At 43.5% G+C, this 20,629-nt stretch overlaps 1 protein-coding gene across 1 annotated transcript in view; it reads left to right on the forward strand.

The window, feature by feature from the left end:
- Window positions 1-20,629, forward strand: part of LOC311228335 (laminin subunit alpha-4-like) — a 45,482-nt gene that overhangs the window by 16,756 nt on the left and 8,097 nt on the right. Inside the window, 12 exon segments of the mRNA XM_084314244.1 lie at window positions 8,652-8,768; window positions 10,450-10,598; window positions 10,945-11,086; window positions 12,354-12,447; window positions 12,767-12,883; window positions 13,784-13,969; window positions 14,592-14,731; window positions 15,259-15,423; window positions 17,595-17,740; window positions 18,438-18,600; window positions 20,143-20,276; window positions 20,457-20,628. Of these exon segments, the coding sequence (XP_084170370.1) occupies window positions 8,652-8,768; window positions 10,450-10,598; window positions 10,945-11,086; window positions 12,354-12,447; window positions 12,767-12,883; window positions 13,784-13,969; window positions 14,592-14,731; window positions 15,259-15,423; window positions 17,595-17,740; window positions 18,438-18,600; window positions 20,143-20,276; window positions 20,457-20,628 (1,725 nt within the window).

Raw genomic sequence — 20,629 nt, forward strand, 5'->3', positions numbered from 1 at the left:
GAGTTGCTCTCGGAGCTGTTTATCTCCGCTCCAGCAGAGTGTATGAGGAGGCTGCGGTTAATCACAGGGAGGCTACAGGCCTTGATGGACACAAGGGAAACTATCCTCTATGTCTGTGGTTCTCAGCCCGGGGGGTCAGAACACCCAAAGTGGGTTGTGAGATTTTGGTCGGGTTGTCAAAAGAACCCACCAGGACACTCCAGTCTACAATTATTAAAGAGGCACCTCACCAAAAAACAATGCTGATTTATTTTGCACATCATTTCACACAAGTCCAAAAACTCTAAACAGTTTTGCACACATTGATTTAGTTTGACAATTATTGAGAGTAAATAATTACTTTGAATATGGCCACCAGTGATGTCATGGACGGGGGACATTGAATCCTTGTGTTGTGTTAATTACAGCTCTGTGAAATGACGTAGATGAAAGAATAGCAATACCTTGCTGAATGAATGAATGAATGAATGAATGAATGAATGAATGAATGAATGAATGAATGAATGAATGAATGAATGAATGAATGAATGAATGAATGAATGAATGAATGAATGAAAACTTTATTTAACAGATTGCAGAATGGGTACAATACAGTACAGCTCAATACACACAATTGTTAAGGGGATGCAGACCAGAGAAAGACGTTTGTCTTGTTTACATCAGGGTCCCCCATTTTCAATTCATCAATGATTCATCAATGATTTCATTGAGCTGTAATTAACACAACACAAGGATTCAATGTCCCCGATGACATCTCTGGTGGCCATATTCAAACTAATTTAGTGTGAGATTATGTGCAAAATAAATCGGCATTGTATTTTGGTGAAGTGTCCCTTTAATGAAGTGAAATAGCCATAAAATGGGAAATTAATTATTTGGTGTCAACCATTCTGTCTGTACTTGGCCATGTTGGCGGGGACATTGTATCCCTCTGTTACCATAAACCCTGTTTATAGAGGTCAAAAAGACCTACTGTATGTGGATTATTGTGATTCTCGAAAGTCTCTCTGGGGAGATGTAGTTCCCAGAGCCTGCCAGAGGGCTTTCTACTACCCGAGTATTTAAACTCTGAGAACAGTAACACAGAACCAGCTGTGCAGCGTGGGATTGTTACCAGGAGGAGGCCCAGGCTGGGGGAGAAGCATCACCGCTGAACATAATCATTCCCTTGCTAATATCCACAGCCCACACCCAGACAGGGCTGACGCTGGTTACCCGTGCCTCTCAGGAAGGTTGTGGAGGACAATCAAACCATTGGGACTGAAATGCTTTCAAATTCCATAAAATATAATTTTTTCCACGCATTCTGAGTTGGTCTGTGTAACACACCTGGATGCGAACCCATGTTCCCCATATGGGAAACAAAACTGCTATCTTCCAGTCAGCCAAGGGGGAATTAGATACAGTATTCGGCTTACTAGGCTTCTGGCCAAGGAGGATATTATAGGCGTACTAGGCTTCAGGCCAAGGAAGATATTAGGCTTACTAGGCATCAGGCCAAGGAAGATATTAGGCTTACTAGGCATCAGGCCAAGGGAGGTATTAGACTTACTAGGCTTTATGCAGGGTTACTCTGCTACATCATTTGCAGTTTAGAAATTCCACATATTATGAATATTCAATATTTTCAATATTTCAATTGAGTGTTTTTTCAATATATATTTTTTTTAACATTGCAGCATTTCTGGCCATTGTGGTCCTCAAACGGTGGTCACGAGGTACTAGTAGCAGGCACTTGGAGCTCGACACCTGTCCTCCGACAGCCGCGAACCGCAAACCCTCCGCTCACCAACAGCACCATGTGCCCACGCATGTTAAATACCACGGTTCTATCCATCCTGAAAATAATCCAATTCAGGTGGCGAAGTGAGGGTATTTAAAGCCCTGTTTCGACCAAAATGACCCAGAACTTTAATTTCATGGAACTATATTGTTCCTTCAGCCCATCATTGTCTGCCTTTCCACAGTGTAAAGACCCACAGGACAATTTCCTCTGATCAGATCTTCGTGATCACGGTTAAATGAAGAGACTAATGTTCCCTGCGTCCCCTCTTGCCACATGTTGGTCCTGTTCCCTGCGTCCCCTCTTGCCACATGTTGGTCCTCCTCACATGGAGCAGGAACATGCAACAGACCACACGATGCACTGGCAACTCACACAAGTCCAGATGAATTTCCAAACAGGCCTTTGTAGATTGTTTGGAGTGCAAATCACCCTCTCTGTCGCCCCGGGTTGGGTTCCAAACTGTCATCATTGCCATGCAGTTGTTGTTGAATTATTGTCTCTTTTCATCTCAAGGAATAGACTTGCATTTGATTTTCAATCCACTATGAAATTAAAGTGATGCCAGGTCTTATCCTATTCTATCCCTATTGGCGAATGGAATGGCAGATGGCACTCAGATGCAGAATAACAGCCAGGCAGTAAGCCAGGTAGTGAGGGACTCGGGAGAGATACAGTAGAGCGAAAGTCAATTAACGTTGATGTCAAGATGGACAGTGGAAGAAAGAGAAAGGGTGGAGGAGAGAGGGATAAAACAAAGAAAAAGAAAGGCCCTTACAGGAGATGCTGCTAAATCCGGCAACATTTATCAAATGTTTTCTTGCACCAAGGTCAAGGAACCAGCAGGTTAGTCAGTGATAAAAAATAAACATGTGGATGTTAGCTAGCTAACGTTACCATGCAATGCATCATCTCCTGTGTCAAAAGCCCAATGTTAAATCTGCCAAGAAACAAATAAATAATTTAACCCTTGTGTCTGAAAACTAAAGTGTTATACTCTTACCATATTAGGGGACTAAATTGAAAAATGCCATAAAAAGATTATATGTTGTTTGTCTCGACTCCAGCATTGCCTTGGCTTGGGCTGATCGCTATACTAACTCGTTTGGCTGGGTTAGGGGGAGGGAAGCCATGGGTGGGAATCTGGTGGCGTGAATATTAAAGGCAACCAACTTGTGTTCAGCTTTTCGTTCAGCGTTTCTCTGATTGGCCACACGGCCACTAGCACACGCCCTTCGCGGCAGCCTTCGCGGCAAGAGAGACGCAAGAGACGCGGCAGACGCGGCAGAGTGGCCGTGCATGCGCATGAGGCTCCCCCAGGTGCTCTGAGAGGAGGTCCTTGTGTTTGAGAGGTGCTCGAGAGGTCCTTGTGTTTGCGTTAATACCCTTGTTGGTTAATGCCATATCGCTATCGCCAACTGCCTAACTAACTAACTAACATACTGACATACAGTACACCTCCTATCTATGTTGGGATTATGTTTGGTCATGACAAAACAATAAAAATCGCTACTGTTAGTAACGCTGCCACCACCCACTTCAATGACAGAGCTCTCATATTTGCGAATGCATAAACTATATCTTAAATTATGGCGATGTGTCTAATATGGCTGTCGCGAAGTCATTGATAAGCGACAGCATATTAGACACATAGCCATAATTTAAGATATAGTTTATGCATTCGCAAAATATGAGAGCGCTGTCATTGAAGGGCTTCCTACAACGGAGCACGGCCGCTGCTGCTGCTGGAGCTGGACCGAGTCAAGCCGCGGGCGGCGCACGGAAGCTGGGGACAAACCACCGCGTCGCCCCGCTGGCACTTCAGCAGCCTCCACGGGCGAAATAACATAACGTTACAGCGTACAGTTCCACACTGATGTACAGTGAGTGTTTAATATGGCTGTCACGAAGTCATTGATAAGCGACAGCCATATTAGACACATAGCCATAATTTAAGATATAGTTTATGCATTCGCAAAATATGAGAGCGCTGTCATTGAAGGGCTTCCTACAACGGAGCACGGCCACTACTGCTGCTGGAGCTGAAGTGATGTACAGTGACGAGTGAATCTGGTAGTTGGTTGTTAAAAACGCGAAACATAATAACGTTACGCTTTCTAGTTCAGCGCATTTCATAACTGTATGGGCTTTGTTTATACTTCAGAGGTGATGTACAGTGACGAGTGAATCTGGTAGTTGGTTGTTAAAAACGCGAAACATAATAATCAGTCAGCAGCGCTCCACTGCTACCGCAGCTGAACACAAGTTGGTTGGTACAGCAGCTGAACACAAGTTGGTTGGTACACAAGTTGGTTGCCCGCGCTGCCGCTTGCTCCTTGGATTTCATTTGGGACGTGGGACGGCTGCCGCTTGCCTGCGCGTGGGGGCGGGGGGTCGCGGCCAATTAGAGAAAAGCCGAACACAAGTTGGTTGCCTTTAATATTCACGCAACATGCTGACATACAGTACACCTCCTATCTATGTTGGGATTATGTTTGGTCATGACAAAACAATAAAAATCGCTACTGTTAGTAACGCTGCCACCACCCACTTCAATGACAGAGCTCTCATATTTGCGAATGCATAAACTATATCTTAAATTATGGCGATGTGTCTAATATGGCTGTCGCAAAGTCATTGATAAGCGACAGCATATTAGACACATAGCCATAATTTAAGATATAGTTTTATCTGGTGTTGTGGACAGCGACGCCTACAGGTCAGGTCTGGGCGCTTGCTCAGCGGAGGCAGGACTTGAGGAAGGCAGCGTGACCTCCCACGCGTTACACTTCACCAATGAGAGCCCTCGCTGCCATGTGAGAAGAGAGCCACTGGCTGTCGCCGCACGTGTAGGAGGAAGTGTGCGGATACTTTAGGGTTCCCTTGTACCAACCAGTAGGAGAACATGCGCACAACAACCAGGTAGGGGAGGGGGGGGAATTGGCACAACGACTAAATTGGGACGGGGAGAAAACAGAGAAAATCGGAGAAAGAGAGATACAAAGAATTTATAAAAAAGATTATATGTTGAAATAATTTCCCACTTTCTTTTCCATAAATATTTAATTCAACTTCAGATTAAAAATGAAATACTCCCACTTTTCTGAAAGGAGTTGTTAAATCTGACATTACAAAAAACAATATGTGGTGGTTATGATCGGGGCTGAAGTTGAATAAACTATTTATGAAAGAGAAAGTCAAAATAATTCTAAGATAATTCAAAGATTACACACCTTTGCCACATATATTGGCTATATTGGCTAAAAAAATAAGAATCTGATCAGACACAAGGGTTAAGTTGTTGTTCCCTTTCTAATTTCCTCAAAAACATCTAGTCTAGTTAATGTGATCAATATTATTTGACAATTGATGCTTTTTGTTGGAAATTTCAGTCAGTGAGCTCATACTTTGAGCTCATTTTATAGTTAAAATGATTGAGACAATGCAATCTTCTGTCTTCGTTGTGCATGCATGCGTGTGCTCACCACACGCGATACATGTGTCACTATTCTGGCAGTGGCTACTGCAGTGGCGACTGGCCACTGGGGGCGCTCGGGCGCCGACCCCCCTGTTAAAAGAGAGAAGAACAAGAAATATTTTCTTTTTTGTTTTTTGTTTTATAGCCCTATAAATAATATAAACATGTTTAAAATGAATAATATTTACTCATTTTAAGTATGTTTGTGTTTCCAATGCACAATATAACGTTAATATATCAAATAAAAATAATAGTTTTCCTGAACAGGAAGTGACTCACTGTCGCATAGCCGCATTTCTCCTAGCCGTATTTCTCTCGGCCCGGGCTAGACGCAATAGCGCTCTGAGTGCGCGTGCACGACGTGCACTGTTTCATCGCTGTATCCGTCGCAGCCAATCAGTGCGTAACGCGCTGTGCGTTGAAATATTATGTATTATGTTGGAAGCCGGGCGCGATTTGAAGCGGTCTAGGCAAGCAGCCTTAGCAGCGTCTATCATTTCTGTAGCCACATTTCGCGGAGACGCTCTCTGATTGGCCGACGTCAGTTTTTTTTTTCCGTAGCCGCATTTCGCGGAGACGCTCTCTGATTGGCCGACGCCAGTTTCTGTTGTGTAACTTGTGTTGTTGTGAGATGCAGCTATTTGTCTTAGTGCGTGACGGCAAGTTCTTTCGACGGTTAAGCTTAGGCATTCTTTCAAAGTTGGTTAAGGTTAGAGTTTGTCTTAGAGCATGGCGATAGAACGCCAGGTAGTTTGCAGTCTGTTCGACGCGGAAATGGGCAAAGTCATCACAAAAATCATCACAGTACTTGTGTTGTGTGGTGCTAAGCTAACACTTGGCTAACAAGAAGCTATAATATGGCGGATGCAGTCTGGACAGTGGTCTGGATATACATCAACAGTCTGGGACTGTGGGACAGTGGATTATACACTTTATCAAGCCCTCCTGCCCTGGACGTTTCGACTAAACAGTGAGTCTCTCTCTCTCGCTCTCTCTCCTGTGTCTCCGAGAAATGCGGCTACGGAAAGTATTGACGGTGCTGCCTTGCTGAGATGATAATAGCGCTTCAAAACGCGCTGCTGTGTTGTGAACTATAACATTAATTTCGCTGCTGCTGATGCATAATGTATGAATGAATGAATGGTGAGTTGTTTAAAATGACAACATATACATGTGTTAATTATTTTATTGGATTGATCCGAGAGACAGAGAGAGAGATTGCTCCAGAGCATTTATTAACGTTACATTTTCAACTCGACCTAACGTGAACCCCCGGCTGCGACCACCCAACAGTAGATAGTACGGGCCGCTACTGGGCTACTGTTATTATAGTATTGTAATGAAAGGTCTGTTATTTAATGTTTGTGTAAAGGGCTATTTTAACTGTTGATGGGTCAGTAAAGTTAATATGGTATTGTGCTCTTGCTCTGTTTGAATAGGTGGAGAGAGTGGTTAACTGTATTATAATAGTAAATATTATAAGATGCTTTTTTCTTTTTGAAGGTGGAGAGAGTAGCATTGCTAGTGCCACAACAGTTTTATTTGAGGTTCATAACAGTACATTGGACTAAGCAATTGTTGGCTCATTAGTTTGTGATTCACATGCACAAAAATTCACCAGAATGCAGGAAATTAAGTCTTTGTAACTAAAGTTTTCCTGGTGGGGGACCCCCAGACCCGCCGCTTAAAAAGTGGCCTGACTGGGGCTATATTTTGCGCTATATCTCCCGGTATGAATTATTTCCCCAGTCCGGCCCTGGTCAAGGTGACCCTGAGTTTTATACAGTAAGAGAAAAACAAGGCTTGATGCAGAAAGAAAGCTGTCTACTGTCAGTTCTCATAAGAAAACAGCAGGGGGTGAATACTGATAAGCCTCCACCTGCTGGGGTCTGTGGTCAACTGTTGGTTGTTAGGAGACAAAGCATGTTCTCTGTACGTTAGAGTGTTTACTCTGGTTTCTCAAAAATGGAGTAAAGAGATGGTACAAGAAATATTGACAGTGTTTCTTACAAAGCATTCAGAGGGTGAACAGGTGCATTTTCTATAATACCTACAAACTTAGCACAATATTGATGTAACTAAAGATTTGCTCGGGGGGGGGGGGGTTGCATAGGGCAATGAACAAAGATAAATGTGTTTGTACTGCAGACCATTCTGAAGTTCTGAAGTGTGAGGTTGAAACACACAAGGTTCTACAGTAAGCTAATTCATGTAACTTATCGTCATAGTTATTTGATTGGGTGCCATGTTTTTGCTCACAATAATATTCGACTAACGGCTAAATTCATGTTCATTCATTTAATTTCATCGTCATTTGTTTTCATTTGTAGGTTTGTTGTATTGGTTACACTTCACTTTAGGGGGCACAGATAATATTATGATCTAATATTTTCGACTAATATAATCCACACTCAACTCCAACCCGAACGTCAGACGACAACAAAAATAACGTAAACAAAATGCAAGTGGGGCTCTTTTGCCTAGAGGTCATTGTTTGACGACATTACAGAGTCTACCTTTAAAGGCACTGCTGAGGTTCCCTGGGCGTTCCTCATGTCTGGCTGCTTTAATGAGGTTCCTTGGGCGTTCCTCGTGTCTGGCTGCTTGGTGCCGGTTATGTCGGTGATACAAGAATTTGACCCCATTCAATCGTTGCACTTGTTTTCAGCCAAGTCCCCCGTGAGACCTATTGTCCAGATTCCATTAGTGTGAACTTCTAAGTGGAAGGTAATTCTAACTTCTGACCCAACTCCTGTTGTCATACCCTAGTCTGCTGCGCCACAGTTCAGCGCTGTGCTGCCAGCTGTTGTTGCAGTGTGTGTGTGTGTGTGTGTGTGTGTGTGTGTGTGTGTGTGTGTGCGTGTGCGTGTGTGTGTATGTGTGTATATGTGTGTGTATGTGTGTTATCTGACACGGAGATCTTCATGATCAGGGCCTCTGCTGTAAATCAATGCCATGAATGGTACACTGTCCAAACAGGGGCCTCCCTTAATCTAGAGCTTTTCCTTCCCAGCACAGACTGGTCAACACAGCACCAGCCACAGACACAGACACTGTGGGGAAATAACATCACCTAATCATTATGCTGTACCATACTAGCATTCAGCATAGGTAAACTCTCCTAGGTGCTAATTAAAAGTGATTGCAACAGGGAGTAGTTAAAATATATATATATTATAACTCCACATATGCTGTGCGTGGATGAAAGAGAGGAGATATCCACAACATTGCTATATATCTACATACGTTCGCAATCGCAAAAACAGTGCAGAGTTAGACTGATAATTTGCAGAGGCTGAATGTATATATGGCTCTGCACTGTTCTTTTTTGATCTTCTAATGTTCTGTTCATTTTCAGTAAAACCCTGTCCGTTGCACTCTGTCCCCCAGGCTAAACAACAGACGCTGATCGATGACTACGCTGAGGTGAACGTTACCTTGGAGACGGCGACTGACTTAATCTCTGAAACAGAGAGCAACTTGGCTGATGTGAATGATTTGGTGCAGGTATGTCCTATACACAGTACTTAGCTGGGGTTCCTAAAGCCCTACTGAGTAGAATTATCCTAAAAATCGACATATACAATGTATAGATGACTCATACAAACATAATCCCCCTCAGTCATCATCACTTATGACCCACTAGAAGTGTATGGTGGTGTCTTTGTCTGCAGAGACCCTTCTCTCTGCCTGTATTCTCTTATGTTGCTGTGCTCGGGACATTTCTGGGCGTCAACCTTTGGCCAACGAGTGCACATTATGTGCACATTATGTGCACGTTGAGTGCATGTATTCCCTCTCTACTTCCAATTCCCCATGTGGAATTAACCTCGTTCCCAGTTTTATCTCCTCCGTGAGATAAAGACTGGTAAAGCACTACGTCCGAAAGTGTCAATTTCCGGTGTATGTACTTCCCCTGGAAGCTGCCTCCGAACGGACCAAACTTTTCCCGAATCCTGTCGGCAAACAAGCTAGAACGTCCCGGTCATGTAGTAAATTTTTCAGGCAAAGCCATTGCAGTGGCTTAAATGAGGAAATATTGTGCACTTCACACATTTCTATAATTGTTTTGTCGAAACCGGAAAGCCTGTAGCCGGTACTTCCTGTACTTCCGTTTTCACACTTTAGGAGGCATAGCTTTACCAGCCTAATGTTGAATGCACCCGATTGGGTAAATGCGCTGCTAGTGGCCAGTCCCTGGTTCTCAGCTCCCGTTTTTGAAAAGGAAATGGCGGCTTGTTTACTTGTCAACTTTCTCTTTTTCGACCTAAAACTGAACCTGAAATATGTTTCCGACAAATATTTTTGTGGTAAGTTTGATATGATATTGCTGGATCTTGAGTCATATTTGATCTGTAATGCCTGGTTTGACAGTTTGATCTGAAGTTCGTGGTACAGCGGTTTCTATGTAAACACCACATTGTTTTGGTGGTGCTCTAGTGACATCTAGTGGCTGAAATGACTTAGTATGCCTTTAAACCGCTTCAGCCTGGGAACGAAACTGAGTAAAGCCCTGTTTCATGCTAGTTGTCTACTCTTGCAGTGTGGGGACACACCAGAAAACAGGCCTGTAACCTGTTTTAGGTACTGACCCGTAGCTTAGTAAACTATAGGCTGTATACTGATCCCTGGCTTTTCTTTGTGACTCACTTGAATGAGGTCATCTGAAATAATCAAATGGACTTCATCATGAGTTGCTGTATCTCAGCACTTAAATTGAGCCCTGAAATGGAATACCAAGCTGCAGTCCATGTCAAAGCCGAGCCAACTCGACAGGAGAGCAATTTGTGGATTGCCAGGCGATCGAAAAAAGCAGCATCCTCAAACAGCTCCCCTTATTACTCAAGTGGCCCTTTATTGAGTTAATCTGTGGGGAAATAGAATCACCCCAAGGTAATGCTGTTATCTGAAGCTGGGAACTTTTCTGTGTGTGTGTGTGTGTGTGTGTGTGTGTGTGTGTGTGTGTGTGTGTGTGTGTGTGTGTGTGTGTGTGTGTGTGTGTGTGTGTGTGTGTGTGTGTGTGTGTGTGTGTGTGTGTGTGTGTGTGTGTGTGTGTGTGTGTGTGTGTGTGTGTGTGTGTGTGTGTGTGTGTGTGTGTGTGTGTGTGTGTGTGTGTGTGTGTGTGTGTGTGTGTGTGTGTGTGTGCGTCTGCGTGTGTGCGTGTGTGTGTTCGCGCGAGTGCATACAGAATGTGACAGAGTATCACGCAGCGATCGATGGAGCCGGCCAGCTGCTGATGGATAAGACAGAGCGTCTGTCCCTGGCAGACAGAGACCTGGTCCAGAGGGCCAGCGACCACGCTGAGGAGCTGGAGAGCCAGGCCAACGTGCTCGAGGAGTGAGAGACACATTCTGCTTTTACTAGGCTGTTTCTAGCTCTTTTCAGCTATTAGCTGCTATACAACAAGGACATTTCAACAATTTAAATGTTTCTTTTATGGAGTGAGAGATCTTTTTTTAAATGAGATACATCAATCTAATCATAACTAATCTAATCCCAATTACATTTATATTTGAAATAATATTCACTCCAGTTACACCCAATACAACACGTACCGCAAACAACAATTGCGGTGTTCAAATATACAACAGGATTGTCTTCTGCGTCTTGTATAATTAACGTGTTTACTGGGAACATTCCACCCGGATTGTTGACATCTGCTGTGTCTCCGTCTGTCTTCCAGCGATCTGCAGCGCAGCGACGTCGGTGGCTTCGTGCAAAGGGCTATAAGTGCTGCCAACGTCTACAACAACATAGTGAAATACGTAGAGGACGCCAACATCACGTCCATCACTACCCTGGACTCAGCCGAACGAGCCGAAGAGGTATGAAGATGAATACGGCGTCATGGAACAGAAACAGTAATGTTGCACACTTTGTGTACGGCTAGGATACATTCCTGTCAATATGTTTCATTCTGTTGTTGTATGTTGTACGGCTTCTCAGTTACAGTGGGTGACAATATTGTCACAAGGAAAGAAGATATTACCTACCTGGGTTCCATCCTAGAGGAAAATCTTTCCTGTGACAAAATGGCATCCAATGTAATAAAAAAAGTCAACCAACGAACACGCTTCTTGTACCGGATCTCCTCTCTGGTAAACAAGAACACCCTGAAGACTCTGGCAGGAGCACTCATTCAAGGGTACTACGACTATGCATGCACCTCATGGTACCAAAGCACCTCAAAGGCGCTAAAAACAAAATTACAAACATCTCAAAACAAACTGGTCAGACTACTGCTTGACCTTACTCCTAGAACCCACCTCACCCCTGCCCATTTTGACAACCTAGGATGGCTTAGAGTAGACGACAGAGTACAGCAACTTGCAATGGGCCTGGTCTACAAGATACACTACACGACCAAGGTACCCATGTACATGTCAAAATACTTCCCAAAGGTCAGTGAATACCACGATCACAACACCAGAGGGAGCTCCACAAATCATGTTAAACCCAGATTCGGCTCAAACAAGGGACTAAACACGTTTTGCAATTATGCCACATCAATGTGGAACGCCCTACCCAAAGCTGTAAAGGAATGTGAATCACTACCCACTTTCAAAAACACTCTCAAAAAACACCTACGGGAGACTGCAATTCTAAACTGGCCCCTGTAAATGTCCTAACCCCCCCCCCCCCCCCCCCCCCAATGTACAGTAAATGACCACGTATGGTCTTGTCAATATTCCAATGTACAGTTTTGCTTGTTCAGTTGTACAGTGTCCCCCACCCACTCCTCCTACCCAACCTCCCCCCCCCCCCAACCTCCTCCAATGTACAGTTTCTATATGTCAAATGTATATACTCTCTTTTCTGGACTCTTTTCGTATCACAAACAGTACTGTATTTGCAAATCTGGTATGTCATAAATGTATAGATGTAGCAGTAGCCTACTGTCTATCTGTATGTCATGTATGTCATATATGTTATGATGAATTGAAAATGGGGGACCCTGATGTAAACAAGACGAAAGTCTTTCTCTGGTCTGCATCCCCTTAACAATTGTATGTATTGAGCTGTACTGTACTGTACCCATTCTGCAATCTGTTAATAAAATTTTCAATCAATCAATCAATCAATCTCTCATAGGCCATTTTGGGGATCAACACTCAACTTGGATTTCTGGTAACGCAGAGCGACAATGTCTGGAAGGAATCCGTTTCACTGCGATCCGAAGAATACGGTAAGAGCCCTTTTTACGCAATGGACCATATTCACACGGCAGCCATTTTGCTCTTATGTTAGGTTGGGATTTCTTTCCACCCCTGCCAATGCTACATCCCTGTGACATGTGTATTTGCAATGTAATCAATATACTGCTTGCTTATATCTGTCTTCGTCTCTGCTGTGTGACCCCTGTAATTAAGTGTTCCTGTAAATCCTGTATTTTGTATAATTCTGTATGTCTTACTTGTGTTATGTACACATCTACTCCTGAGGACAAATACAACTATATCTATATTTGGCTCTCTGTCGGACTGCATGTGATTTGTTTTCATCAGAGGTTGAAGCTGAGGTGGCCGACAAGCTGAAATACATCGAGGAGACCAAGGAGACCATGGATGAAAATGGCAGGAAACTGGCTAACATTGTGAGCGACATCAGTGGAATCCAGAGAGGTAAGTAACAATCTAATTCACATGCAGTAGCTCACTGTACTTTAACATCAAGATACATCAGTGGAATTCAGAGAAGTTAGTAAAATACTAATTCACATGCAGTAGCTCACTGTACTTTAACATCAAGATACATCAGTGTATGTATTTGTTATGCCATGTTATGAGTTTGAATCCAGTGTTCAACCTATGCTGCCTATCTCACACACACACACACACTCACACACACACACACACACACACACACACACACACACACACACACACACACACACACACACACACACACACACACTATATAGTATGGTATTGGTATACCGGTAGATGCTTTCATTTTCAAAATAATGAATATGAAAGGAGTCCCAGTGTCATAGATGCAAAGCATTCTCTCATGATCGCACTCAAAGTGACATACAAAAGTTACTTACTGAGTTAATGAATGAATGGATGAATGAATGAATGGATGGATGGATGGATGGATGGATGGATGGATGGATGGATGGATGGATGGATGGATGGATGGATGGATGGATGGATGGATGGATGGATGGATGGATGGATGGATGGATGAATGGATGGATGGATGGATGGATGGATGAATGAATGAATGAATGAATGAATGCATGAATGAATGAATGAATGAATGAATGAATGAATGAATGAATGAATGAATGAATGAATGAATGAATGAATGAATGAATGAATGAATGAATGAATGAGTATGCACTGACATTACTGGTCATAGAGGTGCTTGGCATTTAACAGAAAGGTAGACAACCACTTACTACACTGTCAAATAAAGCTGAAATGCCACTCAAAAAAGATAGTTAAAGTAAAAGAAAAACAATGTAATCTCGGCGTCGGCCTCCTTAATGTTTTATAACTCCTTCCTTGACCTCACAGATAGAACGTCGGCGCGTCTGGACTTCACCCAGGAGGTGGCCGAGGGGACTCTGAACCGCTCGGTGGAGGTTCTTCGAACCATCACCCCCATCAGTACCAAGGTGGAGACGTGGGCTGACAACATGAAGAACAATGAGTATTCCACCACCGCCTACGAACAAGCCGTCATCTCTGCTGGAGAAGCAGGTATACGCTGTAACAGTTGAAACGTGTCATCATAACGTCTTCAGTTGGAAGCACAGACCTTTGTCGCGTGGCGTTCTTTCTTCCCTACGGTGTCCTAGTCACTTGATGTCCTTATCCAATACGAGCAGAAATTTCCTTAAAAATACAATTCTCAATACGTTGTAAATTAGAATCTGTCTGTTTACAAACATTATCAACATGAAAGAAATTATTCACAGCCACAAAACATAGCAAATACAATTTAAAACCCTCTACTACCCCTGTTGACTCGTGGTAATACTTGTATCGAGAGCACATTTTTCGCACTTTTGGCTCACCGATTAACCCTTTAAATGCTTGTTTTCCTCTCCACAAACAGTACTGTATTTGCAAATCTGGTATGTCATAAATGTATAGATGTAGCAGTACTGTCTATCTGTATGTCGTGTGTGTCATATATGTTATGATTAATTGAAAATGGGGGACCCTGATGTAAACAAGACGAAAGTCTTTCTCTGGTCTGCATCCCCTTACAATTTGTACAGTATGTATTGAGCTGTACTGTACTGTACCCATTCTGCAATCTGTTAATAAACTTTTCAATCAATCAATCAATCAATCAATCCATCAACGTGGTTTCCAGTGGACAACCTGGAGGTGCTGGTTCCTGAGCTCCTTGACAAGCTGAAGGTGGTGGAGGAGAAGAAGCCAGTCAACAACGTGACCACCAACATCCTGAGGATCAGAGAGCTCATAGCCCAGGCCAGGAGTGTGGCAAAGAAGGTGATTAGAAAGCATAATCTCTGTAACTTCCTCTAGCTAACGTAAAGAGACGCTTCAACATTTTTAATCTTTATGTTTCCATTGGTTTTTCACTTGTCACATCATGGGGAAAAGGTTTCCATATTCGTCCTTCACTTTCCCTAAAATGGCATGCTAACATTGTTAGCTTTCCTCATTGAAACCATGGGACACACAGCTAGCTGCTAGCTTACTGCTATTAGTGCCTCTTGGTTTCAATGAGGAATACTAACGCGCCATTTTAGGGAAACTGAAGGACAAACCTTTTCCCCACAATGTGACAAGGAGAACATTGACTGACTAACATTCAAAATAGCAATGTTGCAGTGTTATCATTTGTTCATTTTGATCAAAAGTAAGATAAGAACTTTATTAATCCCCTAAAAGAAAAAAGAACGTTGGTAACAGTATAAGCTCTCAAGTTACAGACAACCATTGAAGCAAGAGAAAACTATTCAAATAAGCATAAAAAGGCCACTAATATAATGGAGGTATTGTATTGTTCCTAGGTCCAAGTGTCCATGAAATTCAGCGGCCAGTCGTCAGTGGAGGTTCATCCTCACACCAACCTGGAGGAGCTGAAGACGTCCACGACCATCAGCCTGTTCATCAGAGTGGACCCTGACAAGGACCCCATCGAGGACCGCTTCATCTTCTACCTCGGAGCCAAGAATGTGAGAAAGCTAGGGAATAGGAGCTAGGAAGTAGGAATTGTGTGTGTGTGGTGTGTGTGTGTGTGTGTGTGTGTGTGTGTGTGTGTGTGTGTGTGTGTGTGTGTGTGTGTGTGTGTGTGTGTGTGTGTGTGTGTGTGTGTGTGTGTGTGTGTGTGTGTGTGTGTGTGTGTGTGTGTGTGTATGTGTGTGTGTGTGTGTGTGTGCGCGGCTGCGCGCGTGCGTGCATGCGTGTGTGTTATTATTACACATTTGCACTACCTCTTGTATCTAATTTTTGCATTTAGCATTTTTGTACATTTTAGTTTTGTATATTGTATATTTTGTATAGTGTTTGGTATTTTACTCATTTACTCTTTACTGTATGAAGCACAATCCCAGGAGGGTCATACAGAAACAAGTACCTATGTGACAAATAAAACAAAACTTCAACTTCAACTTCAACTTGAACCAACATAGATCAAAGGACACAAAGGGTTTTGATTGATTGATTGAAAACTTTATTAACAGATTGCAGAATGGGTACAATACAGTACAGCTCAATACACACAATTGTTAAGGGGATGCAGACCAGAGAAAGACTTTCGTCTTGTTTACATCAGGATCCCCCATTTTCAATTCATCAGGACATATATGACATACATGACATACAGATAGTCAGTACTGCTACATCTATACATTTATGACATACCAGATTTGCAAATACAGTACTGTTTGTGATACAGAAGGAGTCAAGAAAAGGGAGTATATACATTTGACGTAGAAACTGTACATTGGAGGAGGTTGGGTGGGGGGGGTTGGGTACATTGGGATATTGACAACCATACTGGGTAATTTACATTGGAGGTGGTTGGGGGGGGGGGGGGGGGGCACACTGTATAAACAAGCAAAACTGTACATTGAGGGGGGGGGGGAGGAGACACTGTACAAACAAACAAAATTGTACATTGGACTATTGACAAAACCATACTAGGTAAATGACTGTACATTGGAGGGGGTTGGGTTAGGATATTTACAGGGGCCAGTGTTGAATTGCAGTCTCCCGTAGGTGTCCCTTGAGAGAGGTTTTGAAAGTGGGTAGTGATCCACATTCCTTTACAGCTTTGGGTAGGGCGTTCCACATTGATGTGGCATAATTGCGAAACGTGTTTAGTCCCTTATTTGAGCCGAATCTGGGTTTAACATGATTTGTGGAGCTCCCTCTGGTGTTGTGATCGTGGTATTCACTGACCTTTGGGAAGTATTTTGACATGTACATGGGTCCCACAGAGCATGGGTAGGGTGGGTCCCACAGAGCATGGGGAGGGTAAGCCAGGTGAAAAATCGACCTATGTAGAATAAAGTTAACTTCCTACTGTGAGCCATGGGAGTGGGAGGGGGGCGGGTGCTCGGCACTGAGGCTTCACAGACTTGGAACGGTGCAGAGATAAAAAGAGAGAGTGCATTTTGTGGAGATGAATAGTTTGTTGTGATCTTGTGGGCAAGGAATAAAGCCTTTGAGAGAGCAGTTGCCTTTTTCAAAGGGTCTCCAAAGAGACGGCTTTGTCAATAGCGTGTGTGTGTGTGCGCCTTTAAAGTCTGTCTGGAATCATTTACATAAATACCATCACCCACCAGGGCACAAACACAGCAGGGCTTCCCTCTTTGGGCCTCTCTGTTCTTTTCAGTAGCATTTTTGCCCGGGTGATTTCACTACCACTGTAAATTATGCAGGGATGTTTGTGTACACCGATTCAATGCTCAGAAATAGCCATCTGCACTAGCACCATTCACAGACGATTTAATTGTCTAGCAAGCATGAATAAGCGTGAATAAGCGTGAATAATTTGTCTTTAAATATATATGACTATCATGTGAACTTGCATGGTAAATGGTAAATGGACTGCATTTATATAGCGTTTTTATCCAAAACGCTTTACAACTTTTTGCCTCATATTCACCCATTCACTCACACATTCACACACCGACAGTGGAGGCGACCATGCAGGGTGCCAACCTGCTCATCGGGAGCAGCTGTTGGGGGTTAAGTGTCTTGCTCAAGGACACTTCGACACGCTGCCCGGGAGGAGCCGGAATCGAACCGGGAACCTTCCGATTACCAAGACGACTGCTCTACCTCCTGAACCACTGACGGCACAGTGTCTGACCTTGCCTGTCCTCTATCCCATCCCCAGGGCATGAAGGACTACATGGGGCTGGCCATCAAGAATGACAACCTGGTGTACATCTACAACCTGGGGGGCGAAGACGTGGAGATCCCACTGGGGTCGAAGCCAGTCAGCCAGTGGCCCCCGGTCTTCAACTACGTCAAAGTAGAGAGGTATACTTTTTACATTCATGGCTTTGAACGATGTGCTATCAAGCCGACACGATTTGAATTTGGAGAACATTCTAACGATGCAAGATTCATGCCGGTCAGAAAGTTATAGAATTCTAAAACTTTCTGAAAGTGTACAAAAAGAAACGCTCTAGCTACACTTCACTTTGGTGCTGCTTTGTTGTCACTACTAGCATCAGGGCCATATTATGCATGCTTGACCAGTATGTCACATTATAGGGTTGTGAAGGTTACAGTACTTTTTAATGACGGATTACTGATCACATGCTTATAATTGTAATCAGTAATGGAATCCACCAGACTTCTCAAATTAAGCAATGGAATCTGTTCATTTCAAGTTATTTTTGAATTGCATTGCTTCACAACAGACAAAGAATTATTCATTCTGATTCACAGAATGTAACACGAGTTGCGTTATTATCACCATCTGGAACCCAAATGTTTGGTAATTTAATAACTGTAACCCGATTACCGTGTATTCCGTTACTCCCCGACCCTGTTCAGTAATAACTTTAACCGTCGGCGCCACTCTGTCATCAGTGGACCAGCGTCAGGGCCACATGCACGCATCACTGGTATGTCCGTTCACACGTGACAGCTGCCGTCCGAAGGGAGCTGTGTGTGGGTCTGGTGTGGTGATGGAGTTACTGAGGCTCCTCTGTGCTCCCTGTGGTGGCAGGCTGGGGAGACATGGGAAGGTGTTCCTGACCGTGCCCAGCCAGAGCTCCACTGACGAGCAGAAGTTCATCCAGAAGGGGGAGGCCCCGGGCACCGACGCGCTGTTTGACATCGACCCTGATGACGTAGTCTTCTTCGTGGGCGGTGTCCCCGCTGATGTCAAGGTAATGGGATTTATGGTTAAAGGGCCGGTGTTCCCATTGTCGTCCAGTCTATCAACTAGGGCTGACCCCTATTAGTCGAAAGGAGCCGTAGTCGACTGCCAACCTATTAGTCGAATTATTATATATTAAAAAAATATTTTATAGTCGACTACCAGTCAACAATCAGCTAATTTCGGCCAATCAAAGTCGACTATACAAATCCTTAGTTGGGGACAGCCCTACTATCAACACAACCTTCAATCGGGCTCATAGAGTATAGACCATTTTACTGGTTATGTAAATGTGTTTTATGAGGACGCTTTTGGGATTTTATCAACAGAAGTCTTCGAGGACAGTCTGGATGGAACCCACGGTTTGGTTACTTTCCCCCTAGTCATGTGCTTTCATCCAAACTGTCCCTGGAGCCTCTCCTATGGAAGGACAGGGGAGTGCAATAATAGTATCACCAGGTATGTAAGGGGAATTAAACACAAAATACCCTAACCCAGCTCTAATGCCCACTGAGAACGTATTTGATGTTTTACTATTAAGTATTTCTCTATTTGTCAACCACTTTTCCCCCCTAAACAAGATGCTGACTGTCAGGGACGTGCACAGGACTTTAGAGGGGCAGGTGCTCAAAGGCTGAAAAGGGCATTGTACTTGTCTGCGAGAGCCTGCAGCATGCAAGCCCGATTTTTGGGGGGCCTTTTTGGGCGGGGGAGGGGGGGCTTTTTATGCTTTTTGGAGGGTTTTGGTGATCAAATATTGAACTATGATAATCAGTGCAGGAGCTCACTTATCCTTGAAAGACACTTTTATCACTGACTTAAAAGGCCCATACATCTGACTTTTACACTGACTTACTAACACAGACGGTCATTCATTTAACGTTGAATATTAATTGATTGATTGATTGGTTGAACATTTTATTAACAGATTGCAGAATGGGTACAATACAGTACGGCTCAAAACACACAATTGTTAAGGGGATACAGACCAGAGAAAGACTTTCGTCTTGTTTACATCAGGGTCCCCCATATCAAGCTTGCATTGCCACATTTAGATGATGAATAAAACGTTGAAGCTTGTAAAGGCATGATGACGATTCATTAACAACCGCGCACTCTAATCTGCACTGGACTGTTTCTCCCCTCCTCCCATCCCCCTTACTACAGTTGTGCCTGAAACAAAACCAATATGTTTGTAACACAGCAGAGTACAATAGGCTGAACATTTTCATAATTTTTGTGTTCGCCTAATAATGATAACCAATGGAAAGACACACACACACACCACACACACGCACACACACACACACACACACACACACACACACACACACCAACGTTCTTCCGCGCAACTTTCCCCTCACCGAGAAAATAAACAAAACAATGCAAACATACTTTTGCTGATCTGGACTAAGCTCCTCTCCAGTCGAGCTGCAGTGTTTAAATCCAAAATCCACTTTTTTAAGAGGGACAAAAGAGCAGGTGCTCGAGCACCCCTTGGGCTCTATGTGTGCACGTGCATGCTGACTGTGTTTCATTGTTCTTCATGTAGCTTCCACCCCCGCTGAGCCTGGCACCTTTCGTGGGCTGCATCGAGTTGGCCTCGTTGAACAATGATGTCATCAGCCTGTACAACTTCAAGGAGACCCACAAGATGAATGTAGCTGTATCAACACCTTGTCCCAGGTAGCCTATATACTGTATATGCTATTTGTACTTAGATCTTATATATATATATTGAGATTTAAAAGTTTTAATATGGAGATGACTAAAATAGTTTACCTGAACAGTAGTGCATGTTCAGTATGATAAACACCCTGCTGTTATTTTAAATTGCCAATTAAATGTCCCTTCTTTTATTGTCAGGTACAAGTTGGCTTTCTCCCAGAGTCGTATTGCCAGCTACCTGTTTGATGGAACAGGATATGCACTCATCAACAATATTGAGAGGAGAGGAAAGTTTGGTGTTGTCATCCGATTTGACATCGCTGTGCGAACAGTGGCAAACAATGGCGTGCTTTTCCTTATGGTCAATGGGG

The sequence above is a fragment of the Notolepis coatsorum genome (assembly GCF_963971535.1).
Source record: "Notolepis coatsorum genome assembly, chromosome: 5".
In the NCBI taxonomy this organism is placed as follows: domain Eukaryota; kingdom Metazoa; phylum Chordata; class Actinopteri; order Aulopiformes; family Paralepididae; genus Notolepis; species Notolepis coatsorum.